The sequence below is a fragment of the Nycticebus coucang genome, chromosome 18 (genome assembly GCF_027406575.1).
Source record: "Nycticebus coucang isolate mNycCou1 chromosome 18, mNycCou1.pri, whole genome shotgun sequence".
Taxonomy (NCBI): domain Eukaryota; kingdom Metazoa; phylum Chordata; class Mammalia; order Primates; family Lorisidae; genus Nycticebus; species Nycticebus coucang.
Genome location: NC_069797.1, coordinates 32508903 through 32522847, shown reverse-complemented (window position 1 = coordinate 32522847; position 13945 = coordinate 32508903). Strand labels below are relative to the sequence as shown.

Sequence of the window (13945 nt, the reverse complement as noted above, 5' to 3'; positions counted from 1 at the left end):
TACTCGAGGGGGTTCTGTAACAGCTACCTTCCTGGACCGCTTCTGCCGGCTTTCGCACGCCCGGACGAAACCCCGACATAGAAGAGAACAACAAGAAATGGCCCACCCACTCCCAGTGACAGGGAGCCGGATCTGACGCAGCACGTTGACGCAGCAGCGGCGGCGGTGGCGGTGGAGGGGCCGTGCGGTGGGTCCGTACTATCCTTTCCCAGTCTCGGTTCGACGACTCCATTTTCCTCGGTGGGGGCTCAGCGCGCCGGAGAAGCCACCGGCTTCAGGCAGGTGAAGTTCGGCCTGGAGAGCGTGTTGGAGAGCGTGTTTCTCGCATGGGTCAGGTGAGGACCGGGCTTCTAGGGCCTGGTCCTGTAAGGGAAGAGGCACTGGAGAGCCGTATGCGGGAAGAAGGGGGCCCTGGCCTTCCCTGCTCTATGGGGAGAGAGGAGGGAGGAAAGCGGGGTAGTTGCTTAGAGTCTCAAGGCTTTTCCTAAGCCTGTAGCATCCGGAACCTGCGAATTGAGTGGCCTGTTGAATCAACAGGCTTCCCTGAGATTCTCCCCTCCCCTTCTTTCCGCAGCTTCTGAAAACTGGGCCACGCGAAAAAATTGGGGGTGGAAGAGACCTGGGGTTTCTGAGCCGGGATCAGGTGATCAAGTTATTTGTTCTGGGGATGTGACTCTCACGGAGCTTTCAGCAGCTCGGCCATCAGGCTAGGAAGTGATGCCAAATTCCAGCTCTTTCCATATTGTTGGCTAATACAATTCAAACTTTTTGTAGATGGCTGCATCCTTCATCCTTTGTAAAGATTGAAAGTCTTGAAGTACCTGAAGCCCGTCCATTCTCTGTAGATTCAGTTCCTCAAACATTTGCCAAATGCCTACCACGAAAATCAACCATGAGTCAGTTGTTAAATCAGAACTTCATCTTCTTCCAGTTTCTGCCTTTCTTTTCAGGCACTCCCTGAACCAGCTGGAGCAGTTCATTTAAGTGAGTTTTTGCAAGAACTCTTTAGTAGAAGGCCTAAGCTCTCCAAAATACTTCCGTGGAAATTAATTGTAATATCAGAAGTAGCAAGGCTGTATTAAGCTATACTACTATTAATGAATATAACGAATGTAAACAATATTAAATCTGATTACCTTATTTGGAAAAACCTTAGTTCCACTGTTTATCTGAAAGTTACCAGTTTGTAAGTCTTCAGTGTTTTGATTTCAAAAGTGAGATTGCTCTCCTATCAGCTGTGAATTTAAAGCCATTTTCCACAACTTTTTTCCCTTCCCCAGTACAAGTACATTTTTATTCAGTTGGCTTGTGTGGCTACTAGAGTAGATTAGCTTAGTCTTGTTACTTTCTAAGAAGTTCTAACCTCATCAAGAGATTAAGTACATCAGGAAGTGATGCAGTCTGAAGAGGCTTAGTCACAATTTACGTTTCTCCATCCTAAGGTCTCCATCACATGAAAGCCTACCTAGTGGAGATACCATCTTTGGAAGCAAATTTGCCCTTCATTTTGTGTTTTTGGTCTCAATAAATGCCACTACCAGCAATCCAGCATAAGATCCTTGACTTTGTTCCTCTCCATTAGCTCCCAATACAGTCAGTCACCAAATCCTAAACTCTGTTCCTATCATCATGCAAATTATGTTCTAGAATCCTTCAGGTCCCACTCCAACTACCCTACTAATTTTTTTAAATTTCCCATCATACTGTAATTCTAGCACTCTAGGAGGTCGAGGCAGGTGGATTGCTTGAGCTCACAAGTTTGAGACCAGCGTGAACTTTTGTGAGACCCCATCTCTAAAAAAAAAGCCAGGCATTGTAGCGGGTGCCTATAGTCCCAGCTATTGAGGAGGCTGAAGCAAGTGAGTCACTGGAGCCCAGGAGTTTGAGGTTGCTGTGAGGTATAACGCCATGGCACTATGCCTATGACGACAAGGAAACTGTCTCCAAAAATAAAAGAAAATGAATTTCCCATCACAGCCAAATTTCTTCCTGTGGCAGTTCAACATTTTTAACGTCTTATTGACTCTTCAGTCTATACCAATCTGGCTTCAATTCTGACCACGCCATTGAAACTGCTTTTTTTTTTGAGGCTGAGTTTCATTTTGCAGCTGTCGGTAGAGTGCTGTGGCATCACATAGCTCACAGCAACCTCAAATTTGGGGGCTTAAGCGTTCCTCTTGCCTCAGCCTCCACAGTAGCTGAGACTACAGGTGCCCACCTCAACACCCAGCTTTTTTTTTATTTTTTATTTTTTTTCCAGCTATTTTTTTTTTTTTTTTTTTTTTTTGTGGTTTTTGGCCAGGGCTGGGTTATGAACCCGCCACCTCCGGCATATGGGACCGGTGCCCTACTCCTTGAGCCACAGGCGCCGCCCTTTCCAGCTATTTTTTTAGAGATGAGGTCTCTCTCTGGCTCAGACCAGTCTTGAACTCCTTAGCTCAAGCATTCTATGCACCTCAACCTCCGAGAGTGCTAGGATTACAGGAGTGAGCCACTCTGCTGGGCTGAAATTGAGCTTTTGTTTTTGTTTTTTTTAGACGGAATCTCACTCTGTCGCTCTGGGTAAGGTACCTTGGTGTCATCATAACAGCAACCTCAAACTCTTGAGCTCAATCAGTCTTCTTGCCTCAGCCTCCTGTGTAGCTGGGGACTACAGATACCCACCACAACACCTGGCTAGTTTTTTTCTATTTTTGGCAGAGGTGGCGGTCTTGCTCTTGCTCAAGCTGGTCTCAAACTCCTAAGCTCCATCAGTCCATGGGCCTCAGCCTCCAAGAGTGCTAGAATTATAGGCACGAACCACCGTGCACAGCCTGAAATTGCTCTTGTCCTGGGCATTGTGGCAGGCTCCTATAGTCCCGGCTACTTGGGAGGCTGGGGCAAGAGGATTGCTTGAGCCCAGGAGTTTGAGGTTGCTGCAAGCTGTTACACCACAGTACTCTAGCCTGGGGCAAAAAAATGAGACTGTGTCTCAAAAAAATAAATTGGTCTTATCAGGGTTGCCAGTGTTTTCTGTGTAGCTAAATCCAGTAGATACTTTGTTTTTGTCTTCTTTAGACTCTGGAATATTCAACAGAGTTACTCCTTTCTTGAAACTCTTCCTGTCTTAGCTTATTGACACTTCAATCCTAGATTTTCTCCATTTCTCTGGCTATTCCGTCTCATTGTCTTAGCCACATTTGTTCTCTACTTAACATCTAATAAACGTTGGATTTCTCTCAGGGTTTCATTCTAAATCCTCAGTGTGCTTCCTTTAGGTGACCCAGACCTGTGGCTTTAATTGCCATCTGAAAGCTGGTAACTCCCAACTTTAAATCTCTAGCTCAGCCGCTCTCCTCTGTCTTTCAGAATCTTGAGTCAAATTGTTTAATTATCTCCATTTGTACATCTCTTAGCCACTCCAAAACTAACATAACCAAAGGGAAATTTTGGTTTTCCCATCATTCCAAACCTGGTTTTCCCCATTTCACCAAGTGGTACTTCAATCCACATAGTTACCAAAGCCAGACCTCTGAGAATCATCTTTGATTTTCTTTGTTTACTACCCTTCTTCCCCAGTCTATCAGTTAGTCCCTTCACTTCCCCCTCCAAAATATGTCTAATCTATCTTCTGTTCTCCGTCAACACTCGCTACCACCCTTTTCCATTCCACTGTGATCTTTTGCCTGGGGTACCAGAGCAGTATCCTCAGTTTTCCCTGCTTCCACTTGAATCTTTCTGTAGTTCATCCTCCGTGTAGCAGGATCAGGTCAAGACAGATCTTGTCTTTTCCCTATTTAATCACTAATGGCTTTCTGCAACCCACTACGGCTTGAGCAGGCCCATGCTCCCTAGTATACTGCTGTCTTCAACAATGTTCTAGTCCAGGGGTCCTCAAACTACAGCCCGCGGGCCACATGCGGCGGTGTGGTTGTATTTGTTCCCGTTTTGTTTTTTTTACTTCAAAATAAGATAAGTGCAGTGTGCATAGGAATTAGTTCATAGTTTGTTTTTTTAACTATAGTCCAGCCCTCCAACGGTCTGAGGGACAGTGAACTGGCCCCCTGTTTAAAAAGTTTGAGGACCCCTGTTCTAGTCACATTGGCCTTAGGACATCACCTACCATATATCAAGTTCCTGCCTACTACTTCTTAGAACTTCTTTCTGGCTTTGCAGATCACATCCTACCCATGCTTGACATCTCAGCCTAACTGAACCCACTGTCTCAGAAGTGAAGGTCTCTATTTCTTTTCTAGCACTTATAGCAACATTTATTTTGTTTGTGGTTTGTCTCCTGCACCAGAATATATATATCTCCTAGGGCAAGGATCTTGTCTTGTATATACCTCGCGTGTGGTAGGCACTCATTAAATAAGTGTTTGTTGAGTTAGAAAGTAAATTAAAGTCTCTGTTTAAAACCCTGCAGTGGAGCCAGGCACAGTGGCTCATGCCTGTAATCCTAGCACTCTGGGGGGCTGACAGGGAGGATTGCTTGAACTCTTAGAGTTAAAGACCAGCCTGAGCAAGAGTCAGACCCTGACTCTACTAAAAATAAAAAAGTTTAGCTGGGCATTAGGCGGGCACCTGCAGTCCCAGCTACTCGGGAGGCTGAGGCAAGAGAATCGCCTAAGCCCACGAGTTGGAGGTTGCTATGAACTATGATGCCACAGCACTCTACCAAGGGCGATAAAGTGAGATCTGTCTCTACCAAAAAAAAAAGTTAGCTGGGTGTTGTGGCGGGTACTTGTAGTCCCAGCTACTCAGAAGGCTGAGGCGGGAGGATGGCCTGAATGCAGGAGTTCAAGGTTGCTGTGAGCTAGGAAGATACCATGGCACTCTACCTTGGGACAACAGAGTAAGATTCTGAATACATAAAATAATAAATAAATAAAACCCTGCAGTGCCTTCCTAGCACCTTTAGGATAAAGTCCAAAATCTTTAACTTACCTGACAAAGAGCCTTGCGATTTCACCACAGATTCACGAAGCATTCTCCCTCTCCCCAAACTGGCCTTTTTTGTTTTTTGTTGTTTTTTTTTTTGAGACAGAGCCTCAAGCCATCCCCCTGGGTAGAGTGCTGTGGCATCACAGCTCACAATAACCTCCAACTCCTGGGCGCAAGCCAGTCTCCTGCCTCTGCCTCCCAAGTAGCTGGAATACAGGCAACCGCCACAATGCCCGGCTGTGTTTTGGTTGCAGCTGTCGTTGTTTGGCGGGCCCAGGCTGGATTCGAACCCACCAGCTCAGGTGTATGTGGCTGGTGTCTTAGCCGCTTGAGCCACAGGCGCCGAGCCAATTTTGTTTTGTTTTTGAGACAGAGTCTCAGTATGTTGCCTTCGGTAGAGTGCTGTGGCGTCACAGCTCACAGTAACCTCAAACTCTTAGGCTTAAGCAGTTCTCTTGCCTGAGCCTCCCGAGTAGCTGGGACTCTTGCCTCAGCCTCCCGAGTAGCAGGAGCCCACCACAACACCTGGCTATTTTTCTGTTGTTGCAGTCATTGTTGTTTAGCAGGCCTGGGCCAGTTCGAACCCACCAGCCCTGGTGTATGTGGCCGGCACCCTAACTACTGACCTACGGATGCAGAGGCCACACTGGCCCTTTTGATTACTGCCCCAATGCACACCTTCTGCTGGAAGCACTCTTCTTCCATGACACCTCTCTCCCTACCACCTCCAAGAAATCAGCTCTTCCCCTGACCTAACTCTTCCTCACTTTTAAGGTGTTCAGAATCACTTCCTTAAAACCAGGTTGTGTTCTCCTATTGCAGAATCCACATAATCCCATGCTAGTCTTGTCATCAACTCTTAAAAAGATCTTCTGTACTTCTAGATCAAGGGTCACTGTACTAAGGGCTGTAGGCCAAATTAGATCACTCTCATTCGTGTACATGCTTTTGTGCTACGGTGACAATCAGGCCATACAGAGAAATAGTTTGCTAACCCCAATGCTCCAGCAGGAGCTCTGGTCCTGAGTGCTATCACACAAGGCATAGTAACTGTTAATCCCTCTGTATGTTGCAGTTTTCAGAATCTGGTTACATATTTCAATTGTTTCTGTTCTTTGTTTCCTCAAGGAGACATGGAAATAAAAGGAATAAATAATATTTTTAATTGCTTCTGTGAAGAGCCATTATTATCAATAATGCATTGTGTTGAAAAGATTATAAGCTATTATTTCCTATAAATGTGATATGCATGTTCAAATAACAGATGGAATTAAACTTTTTTGTATTTTAACATCTTAGTGTAATTAGGGTTTGGGTTTTTTTTTTTTTTTAATAACAAAGAGTTCTGAATCCTAGATTGAAAAGAATATTTCTTTTTTTTTTTTTTTCTTTTTTTTTGTAGAGACAGAGTCTCACTATACTGCCCTCGGGTAGAGTGCCGTGGCGTCACACGGCTCACAGCAACCTCCAACTCTTGGGCTTACGGGATTCTCTTGCCTCAGCCTCCCAAGCAGCTGGGACTACAGGCGCCCGCCACAATGCCCGGCCATTTTTTGTTGCAGTTTGGCCGGGGCTGGGTTTGAACCCACCACCCTCGGCATATGGGGCCGGTGCCCTACTCACTGAGCCACAGGCGCCGCCCTGAAAAGAATATTTCTAAAGTAGACTCAGAATACTTTTGTTTATTAAACTTTTAGGTTTGGGGATTCTCAGTTAGATATTCACTTATGGACACCTTTTGGATAGTTAGTCCCTTATTTATAAAACATAGAATGTGAGACAACATAGAATATCTTGTAGTATAGACTCCACACCAGCCTTCTGGGGCTGTTCCCAGACTTCCAGGCCCTATCAGGTCTACCTTTTTGCTAATGCTGCCTTTGTCCAGACTGTGTTCTTAACTCCCCTCTCACTTAGGCAGCACCTTTTCTGAGGTATTCCCCAGATTTACATTGTTCTCATAATTCAGGTATGTAACTTAATATGATATTGATTATGCTTTACCATAACGTCATTTGCAAGGTTTTTGAGATAGATTCTGAGTTCCACCAGGATAAGAAGCATCTTTCTCTCATTTTTATATATCCATATCCCAACACAAAGCTTAATCATAAGAAAAATAGGAAATGTTAATTGAAGCTGCAAAGTGGAGTGAATTAGCAGACTAGATCCTTTGTCACCCTCCTCTCCTCTTAATTGCCTCATACAACTTCTTGTTCAAAGAAGGGACTGCTGAGGGTCTCCCCTGTGGCAATCCGATTCCAGTTTCATTCCACTTCCAGAGAATGTCATGGCAACCACCAGCCTCTCCCTTTGAGCCACATCTTGTTCTGCAGCTGTACTTGTGCCTGGGGAGTACTCCCTCTACCTCTCTACTCCTCTACTAAACCTATTCCAACTGCAAACTTAACAGTCTGAATGTGGGAGAAATTTTAAGAACATAAGTACTGAGTACAAAATCCAAGCTACATTAGGCTCTTTCCACATGTCATATATTAATAATCATCATATACAAATAAATACATTACTGTCTCTGTTCTGGAATAATGGCTGCTTGTCAGCCTCAGCCTGCAGTCCTACTGCAGTATGCATGTCTAGCTCTCGCAAGTTGCAGCAAGTCAAGATTGCTTCTGACACACCTTTTTAACTGGACGTGTTGGTATGGAAGTACATTGGAGACAATCCCTCCCCCCCCCCACCCCCCCCAGCTATAGCACAGCAAGTGCTTTATAGCTAACCTAGGCAATGGGAGGAAAGGGGACAGAGCTATCTTGCCAAACTGGGTAGCACAGAATCCGGCTACCCAAAAGACAGAAGAAGGCTGTTTTCCTCAGGTAGCCTGTTTCCCTGTGTTAAGTAGGCTGGGGGGCATCTGATCTGCTTTTCATTTCAAGGTAGTGAGCCTTAAAAGATTGGACTTGGGGGTCTGATAGCTTAATTAAAGCAAGCTATGTACAGGGGTTCCTGTATTCAAATCTATTTTTAATGGCTCAGTTCAGGACTGAGAGGGGGTGGTGTCAAAATTAAAACTAGAGCTCTAGATTTAATTGGCAGAAGTTTAAGACATTTTTGGCAGTACTCAAGCAAAATGGCCTTACGAATGTAAATGGGGGAAAGGGTGGCGGCAGCAGTCTAACTCCAAGGCTTTGTGTATCATGGCCCTGCAGGGTTATAGTTATTCTCAAATATTTTGGTCTTGGGACCCCTTTATAGTCTTAAATATTATTTAGAACCCCAAAAACATTTTATTTATGAATTATTAATATGTCCATTGATTTTTACCAAATTTATATATTGATTATCAGATGGGAAATTAAAATTGAGACATTTATAAATATTTAACGAGGTATGCTGGCTCATGCTTGTAATCCTAGCACTTTGGAAGGCCAAGGTGGAAGGATGGTTTGAGGCCAGGAGTTTGAAACCAGCTTGGGCAACACAGTGAAACCCCTTCTTTACCAAAAAAGTATATGTATGTACATACACATATAGAGAGAGAGAAAGAGAGATTGATTCATTTTAATGTAGTAGGTCCACTACATTTTAACATAAATAATACTTTTTATCAGCCTGGGGCGGTGGCTCAGCCTGTAATCCTAACACTCTGGAAGGCCAAGGCAAGTGGATTGCTTGAGCTCAGGAATTTGAGACCAGGCTGAGCAAGAGTAAGACCCCTTTCTCTACTAAAAATAGAAAAACTAGTCCAGTGTAGTGATGCATGTCTATAGTCTCAGCTACTTGGAAGGCTGAGGCAAAAGGATTGCTCAAGCCTAGGAATTCTGTGTGTGTGTGTGTGTGTGTGTGTGTGTATAGAGAGAGATTCATTTTAATGTAGTAGGCCCACTACATTTTAAGATAAATTATACTTTTTATCAGCCTGGGGCGGTGGCTCACAGCCTATAATCCTAGCACTCTGGGAAGCCAAGGTGGGTGGATTGCTTGAGCTCACAAGTTCCAGACGAGCCTGAAAAAAAAGCAAGACCCTATCTCTACTAAAAAATAGAAAAACTGAGGCAATAGGATCACTTGAGCCCAAGAGTTGGAGTTTGCTGTGAGCTACGAAGCCACGACATTCTACCCAGGGTGATAGTTGTGTCATCTTGAACAAGTGACTTCAGCCCTAAGTCTGTTTCTGCCTTTGTTGAATGGAAAGAGAAGTGTACTATAACTCATAGAACAATGTTGAGATTAATAGGAATTTGTTCCTATTGGTAGAGATAGCAAAAAACAGACAACACCAAAAACCAAGAAAACAGGCTATTTGTTTTAAGTGTCTAGCACTTGGTAGGTGTGTAATAAGCATTATTCCTCAGGGTGTTTTTTTAATTGCTTAAAATACCCAAGACAGACCCATATTGGTTTTAGTTATGTGTTGTGTATTGTGGGTTTGTTTTCCAGTTCTCTTCCGTGCCTGCTCTGTACATCTATTGTGATACATAAAAGTATTTTCCAGTCCTTATGTTCATATTTCTCCGTCTGCTAGGCAATCAGCTCCTTAGAAACAAATACTCCTCCTTTTCTTTACATCCTCATCTTTTAGCAACATGTATGGACACCTTTTAGCAACATGTATGGACACAGTAGGCATTCAGTAAGGCTTTGAAAATGTCATTTGCAACCTCAGCCTAAAATTGAACTTAAGATGAGCCTAAGGTGGAACACTGCCTTTCCTTTTCCATCAGAACCCAATACCTTCAGTTTTGTTTTTTTGAGCTCTGTTAATCTTTAAGTTAATTGGTTGAGGTATTTATAATAGTAAGAGCAATTTTCAGGAGAATTAGAGTCACAGAACCTAAGGCTCCATCTAGAGCTCAGACTTTCAGGTCACCATTAGCCACCCTTCTCCCTCTTACTACCATCTTCACTTGGGAAAATGGCAACAATATGAAAGAGCAAGTAATTTAACAGGCACTTAACAGTTCCGAATTTCTATAGAATTACCTAGAGGGTTACAGCTTTTCTGCTACAGAATCACAAAGTGCCTTGTAATGCCTCTTGTACTTCCATTGATGCTTTCATGGTTTTTATTAGTCTCTCTGTTGGATTTGGTCTCTATCTTCCAGAAGCTTGTAGTCTAAGTGGGGGAAAGGGACATGGGATATACACAATGGACCATTATATTGGACAGTCTGAGGAGTGGTGCTGACTTTCAGGGTTCAAAAGTGGAATCATTATGTGATGATTTGTGCAGTTTTTAAGTCCCACTCAAGGTCCATCAGACTCCCATGTTCTAATTCTTAGAGTTCTCCACTTTAATTTCCAGGCTTTGGATGAGTATTGAAAGCAGGAAAGTAGAAGATAAAGTTCAGATTGATTTTTACAAAATTACAGATTGCTAAGGAAAAGTAGGCTAAGGATTCAAACTTAGTTAACACTTCTTGAAACAGTATGATTCATTCCCCTATGTCATGTAACATTCTCAGCTATCCTGTGAGGTAGGTAGTGCTTTTGCCATTTTCCGAATGAAGAAGATGAATATTCAGACACATTAAATATTTCTTAAGTTTATGTAGCTGGTAGGTGATAAGACCAGAATTTGATTCCTACTCTTAAACCCAGCAATTTTCCATTTAATTGTTGCCTTTCAAGGTTTTTTGCAAGAGAGTTAAGTGATACAATAGAATCATGGTTATAGTGTTTCTAAGTTAGACAGCCCCTTTTCTACCCAAGTGCTCCCAACCAGTACTCCTGCAAGTGGGCTCAAATTCCTAACATTTGTGTGTTTAATCCATTGAAAGGGATTTTCCTTCTGACTCTACTAATAACCAGAGATAGTGTATGTGAAAGTGCCTTTCATAAAGTTAGCACTTACTGTTTCCCACCCTCTTATGAGCAAGTCACATAATCTCTATTCTTTTACCATATTCTCAAATAATTATCCCTACACTAATTTCTTTCTTTTTCTACCTAGTCCTACCTCCAAATGATAAGAGCAGTAAAACTCTGAGGTAGAGAGATAATATAAGTCCAGTATAATTACTACCTTTTCTTTTTTTTTTTGTAGCGACAGAGTCTCACTTTACTGCCCTCAGTAGAGTGCCGTGGCATCACACGGCTCACAGCAACCTCCAGCTCTTGGGCTTACGCGATTCTCTTGCCTCAGCCTCCTGAGCAGCTGGGACTACAGGCGCCCGCCACAACGCCCGGCTATTTTTTTGTTGTTGTTGTTGCAGTTTGGCCGGGGCTGGGTTTGCACCCGCCACCCTCGGCATATGGGGCCGGTGCCCTACTCGTTGAGCCACAGGCGCTGCCCGTACTATCTTTTCAAAAGTACACATGACTACTTGGGAGGCTGAGGCAAGAGAGTTGCTTAAGCCCAAGAGTTAGAGGTTGCTGTGAACTGTGACACCATGGCACTCTACCGACGGTGGCATAGTAAGACTGTCTCAAAAAATAAAAAAGTACACATGAGAAGAACAGCCCTGCGAGGAATGGGAAGTAGAAGAGATGGAGCCATCTGGTTCTAACTCTGCTCCCCAAGTGGAAGTGATTGAATAGGTAGAGCAATGGCAGGTGGCTAAAAGGCTATTTGTGGGGCGGCGCCTGTGGCTCAAGGAGTGGGGCGCCGGTCCCATATACCGGAGGTGGCGGGTTCAAACCCAGCCCCGGCCAAAAACCACAAAAAAAAAAAAGGCTATTTGTGGGAAAGTTCAAGAGCACTCTGTAAAATCATGGGTCTCATTTTTATCCACCCCACCCCAGTTCTCTTCAGCCAGACTGAGAAGCTGCAATGTCTGATTTTGTGGAAAGCGAGGCTGAGGAGTCAGAGGAAGAATACAATGATGAAGGCGAGGTGGTGCCCCGAGTCACCAAGAAATTTGTGGAAGAAGAGGATGATGGTGAGGAGGCCCCAGCCTCAAGCTTCTCCCCACTATTGCTAAGCTTTGGATAGTTGGATTCTTGCTGATGAAAGGCTCAGGCTCAGCACAGAAGTTATCACACATGAGGTACCAGCTTGAGAACTTTCAGTCATTCTTAGAAAATACTTACTGAGCATCTATCTGCTGTATGCTGGGCACTGTACCTAGAACTAGAAATAACAAAACAAAGACCCAGCTATTTTGGAGTTTATATAAGTGGGAGGGGACAGGTAGTAAGCCAATAAATACATACATATGTAATGATAATTGCTTTTACACCTAGCAGTGTTGGTATTTACGCACCCAGTTTCCTATTTCTCTGGCCGTACCTAACCTTTGAGATCATTAGCAGAGTATGAGCATGAAATGGCTTTAAAGGAGGAAAGGGAAATGTAAGTTTTGTCAAAATTATGGATGAAGCAAGTACAGTGGTTCACACCTGTCATCCCAGCACTTGGGAGGCTGACGTGGGAGGATCATTTGAGGCCAGAAGTTCAAGACCAGCCTGGGCAACATAGTGAAACTACAAAAAATTTAAAGATTAGGGTGGCGCCTGTGGCTCAAGGAGTAGGGCGCCAGTCCCATATGCCGAAGGTGGCGGGTTCAAACCTACCCCTGGCCAAAAACCACAAAAAAAAAAAAAAATTTAAAGATTAGGTGGGCATGGGAGCATATACCTGTACACCTATAGTCCTAGCACCTCAGGAGGCTGAGGTAAGAGGATCTCTTGAGACCAGGAGTTCAAGGTTACAGTGAGCTGTGGTCATACCACTGGGCTCCAGCCTAAGTGAAAGGAGAGGACCTTATCTCTAAAAATGAAAAGCAGAGCCTGGGCACAGTGGATTATGCCGGTAATTCAAGCACTCCAGAAGATTAAGGCAGGAAGATTGCTAGAAGACAGGAGTTTGAGACCAACCTGAGTAAGAACAAATTCCCATCTCTATGAAAAATAGAAAAAATTAGCTGGGCATAATGGCGCATGCCTATAGTCCCAGCTACTGACAAGGCTTGGGCAGGAGGATCACTTCATCTGGGAGTTGGAGGTTGCATTGAGCTATGGTGATGTCACTGCACTGTAGTCTGGCTGACAGAGCAAGGCCTTGTCTCAAAAAATAGATAGATAGATAGATATAATTAAAATAATTATGGCTCTGCACCTGTAGCACAGTGGTTACGGCGCCAGCCATACACACCGAGGGTGGTGGGTTCAACCTGGCCCTGGCCAGCTAAACAACAATAGCATCAAAAAATAGCCAGGCCTTATGAGGGGCACCTATAGTCCCAGCTACTTGGGAGGCTGAGGCAAAAGAATCACTTAAGCCCAAGAGTTTGAGGTTGCTGTGAGCTGTGATGCCACAGCACTCTACCAAAGGTGACAGTAAGACTCTGTCTCAAAAAAAAGAATTATGGAGGCCAGGCACGGTGGCTCACACCTGTAATCCTAGCACTCTGGGAGGCCAAGGCCGGTAGATTGCTTGAGCTCATGAGTTTGACATCAGCCTGAGGAAAAGCGAGACCCCATCTCTACTAAAAATAGAAAAACCAAGGCAAGAGAATCACTTGAGCCCGAGTTGGAAGTTGCTGTGAGCTATGAAGCCACAGCACTCGCCCCAGGGCGACAGCTTGAGACTCTGTCTCAAAAAATAAAAGAAAAGAAAAGAATTATGGAGCTCGGCACCTGTGGCTGAAGTGGCTAAGGCGCCAGCCACATACACCTGAGCTGGCAGGTTCGAATCCAGTCTGGGCCTGCCATACAACAGTGACAGCTGCAACCAAAAAATTAGCCGGGCATTGTGGTGGGCGCCTATAGTCCCAGCTACTTGGGAGGCTGAGGCAAGAGAATCACTTGAGCCCGGGAGTTGGAGGTTGCTAGGAGCTGTGATGCCAGGGCACTCTACCCAGGGCGACAGCTTGAGGCTCTGTCTCAAAAAAAAAAAAAAAAAAAAAAGAATTATGGGTGAAAGAAGCAATATAACCGCTTATTTTATAAACTGGGTAAAACAAGATTATTGGTGTCCATAAGCCCCTGCTAATGATTGTGGGGAGCCAGAATAATCAGGAAGGTCATCTTGCCTAAAAAGATGGTGAATGTATAAAAGAAATCATCATTTCCATATGCTGCTGCTTTTAGATAGTTTGTATCTTTACATGAGTCAAAAGAT

At 44.1% G+C, this 13945-nt stretch overlaps 1 protein-coding gene across 3 annotated transcripts in view; it reads left to right on the top strand.

Moving 5' to 3' along the window:
* The first annotated feature begins 149 nt into the window (after window positions 1-149).
* Window positions 150-13945, top strand: part of SUPT6H (SPT6 homolog, histone chaperone and transcription elongation factor) — a 45418-nt gene continuing 31622 nt past the window's right edge. Inside the window, exons 1-2 of one of the 3 annotated variants that reach the window (XM_053570444.1) lie at window positions 150-278; window positions 11626-11762. In XM_053570444.1, coding sequence (XP_053426419.1) covers window positions 11654-11762 — 109 coding nt within the window. In that variant the 5' untranslated portion in view covers window positions 150-278; window positions 11626-11653. Of the gene's footprint in view, window positions 336-11625; window positions 11763-13945 lie in introns of all 3 variants that reach the window. The other 2 variants (XM_053570442.1, XM_053570443.1) reach the window with 2 other exon arrangements.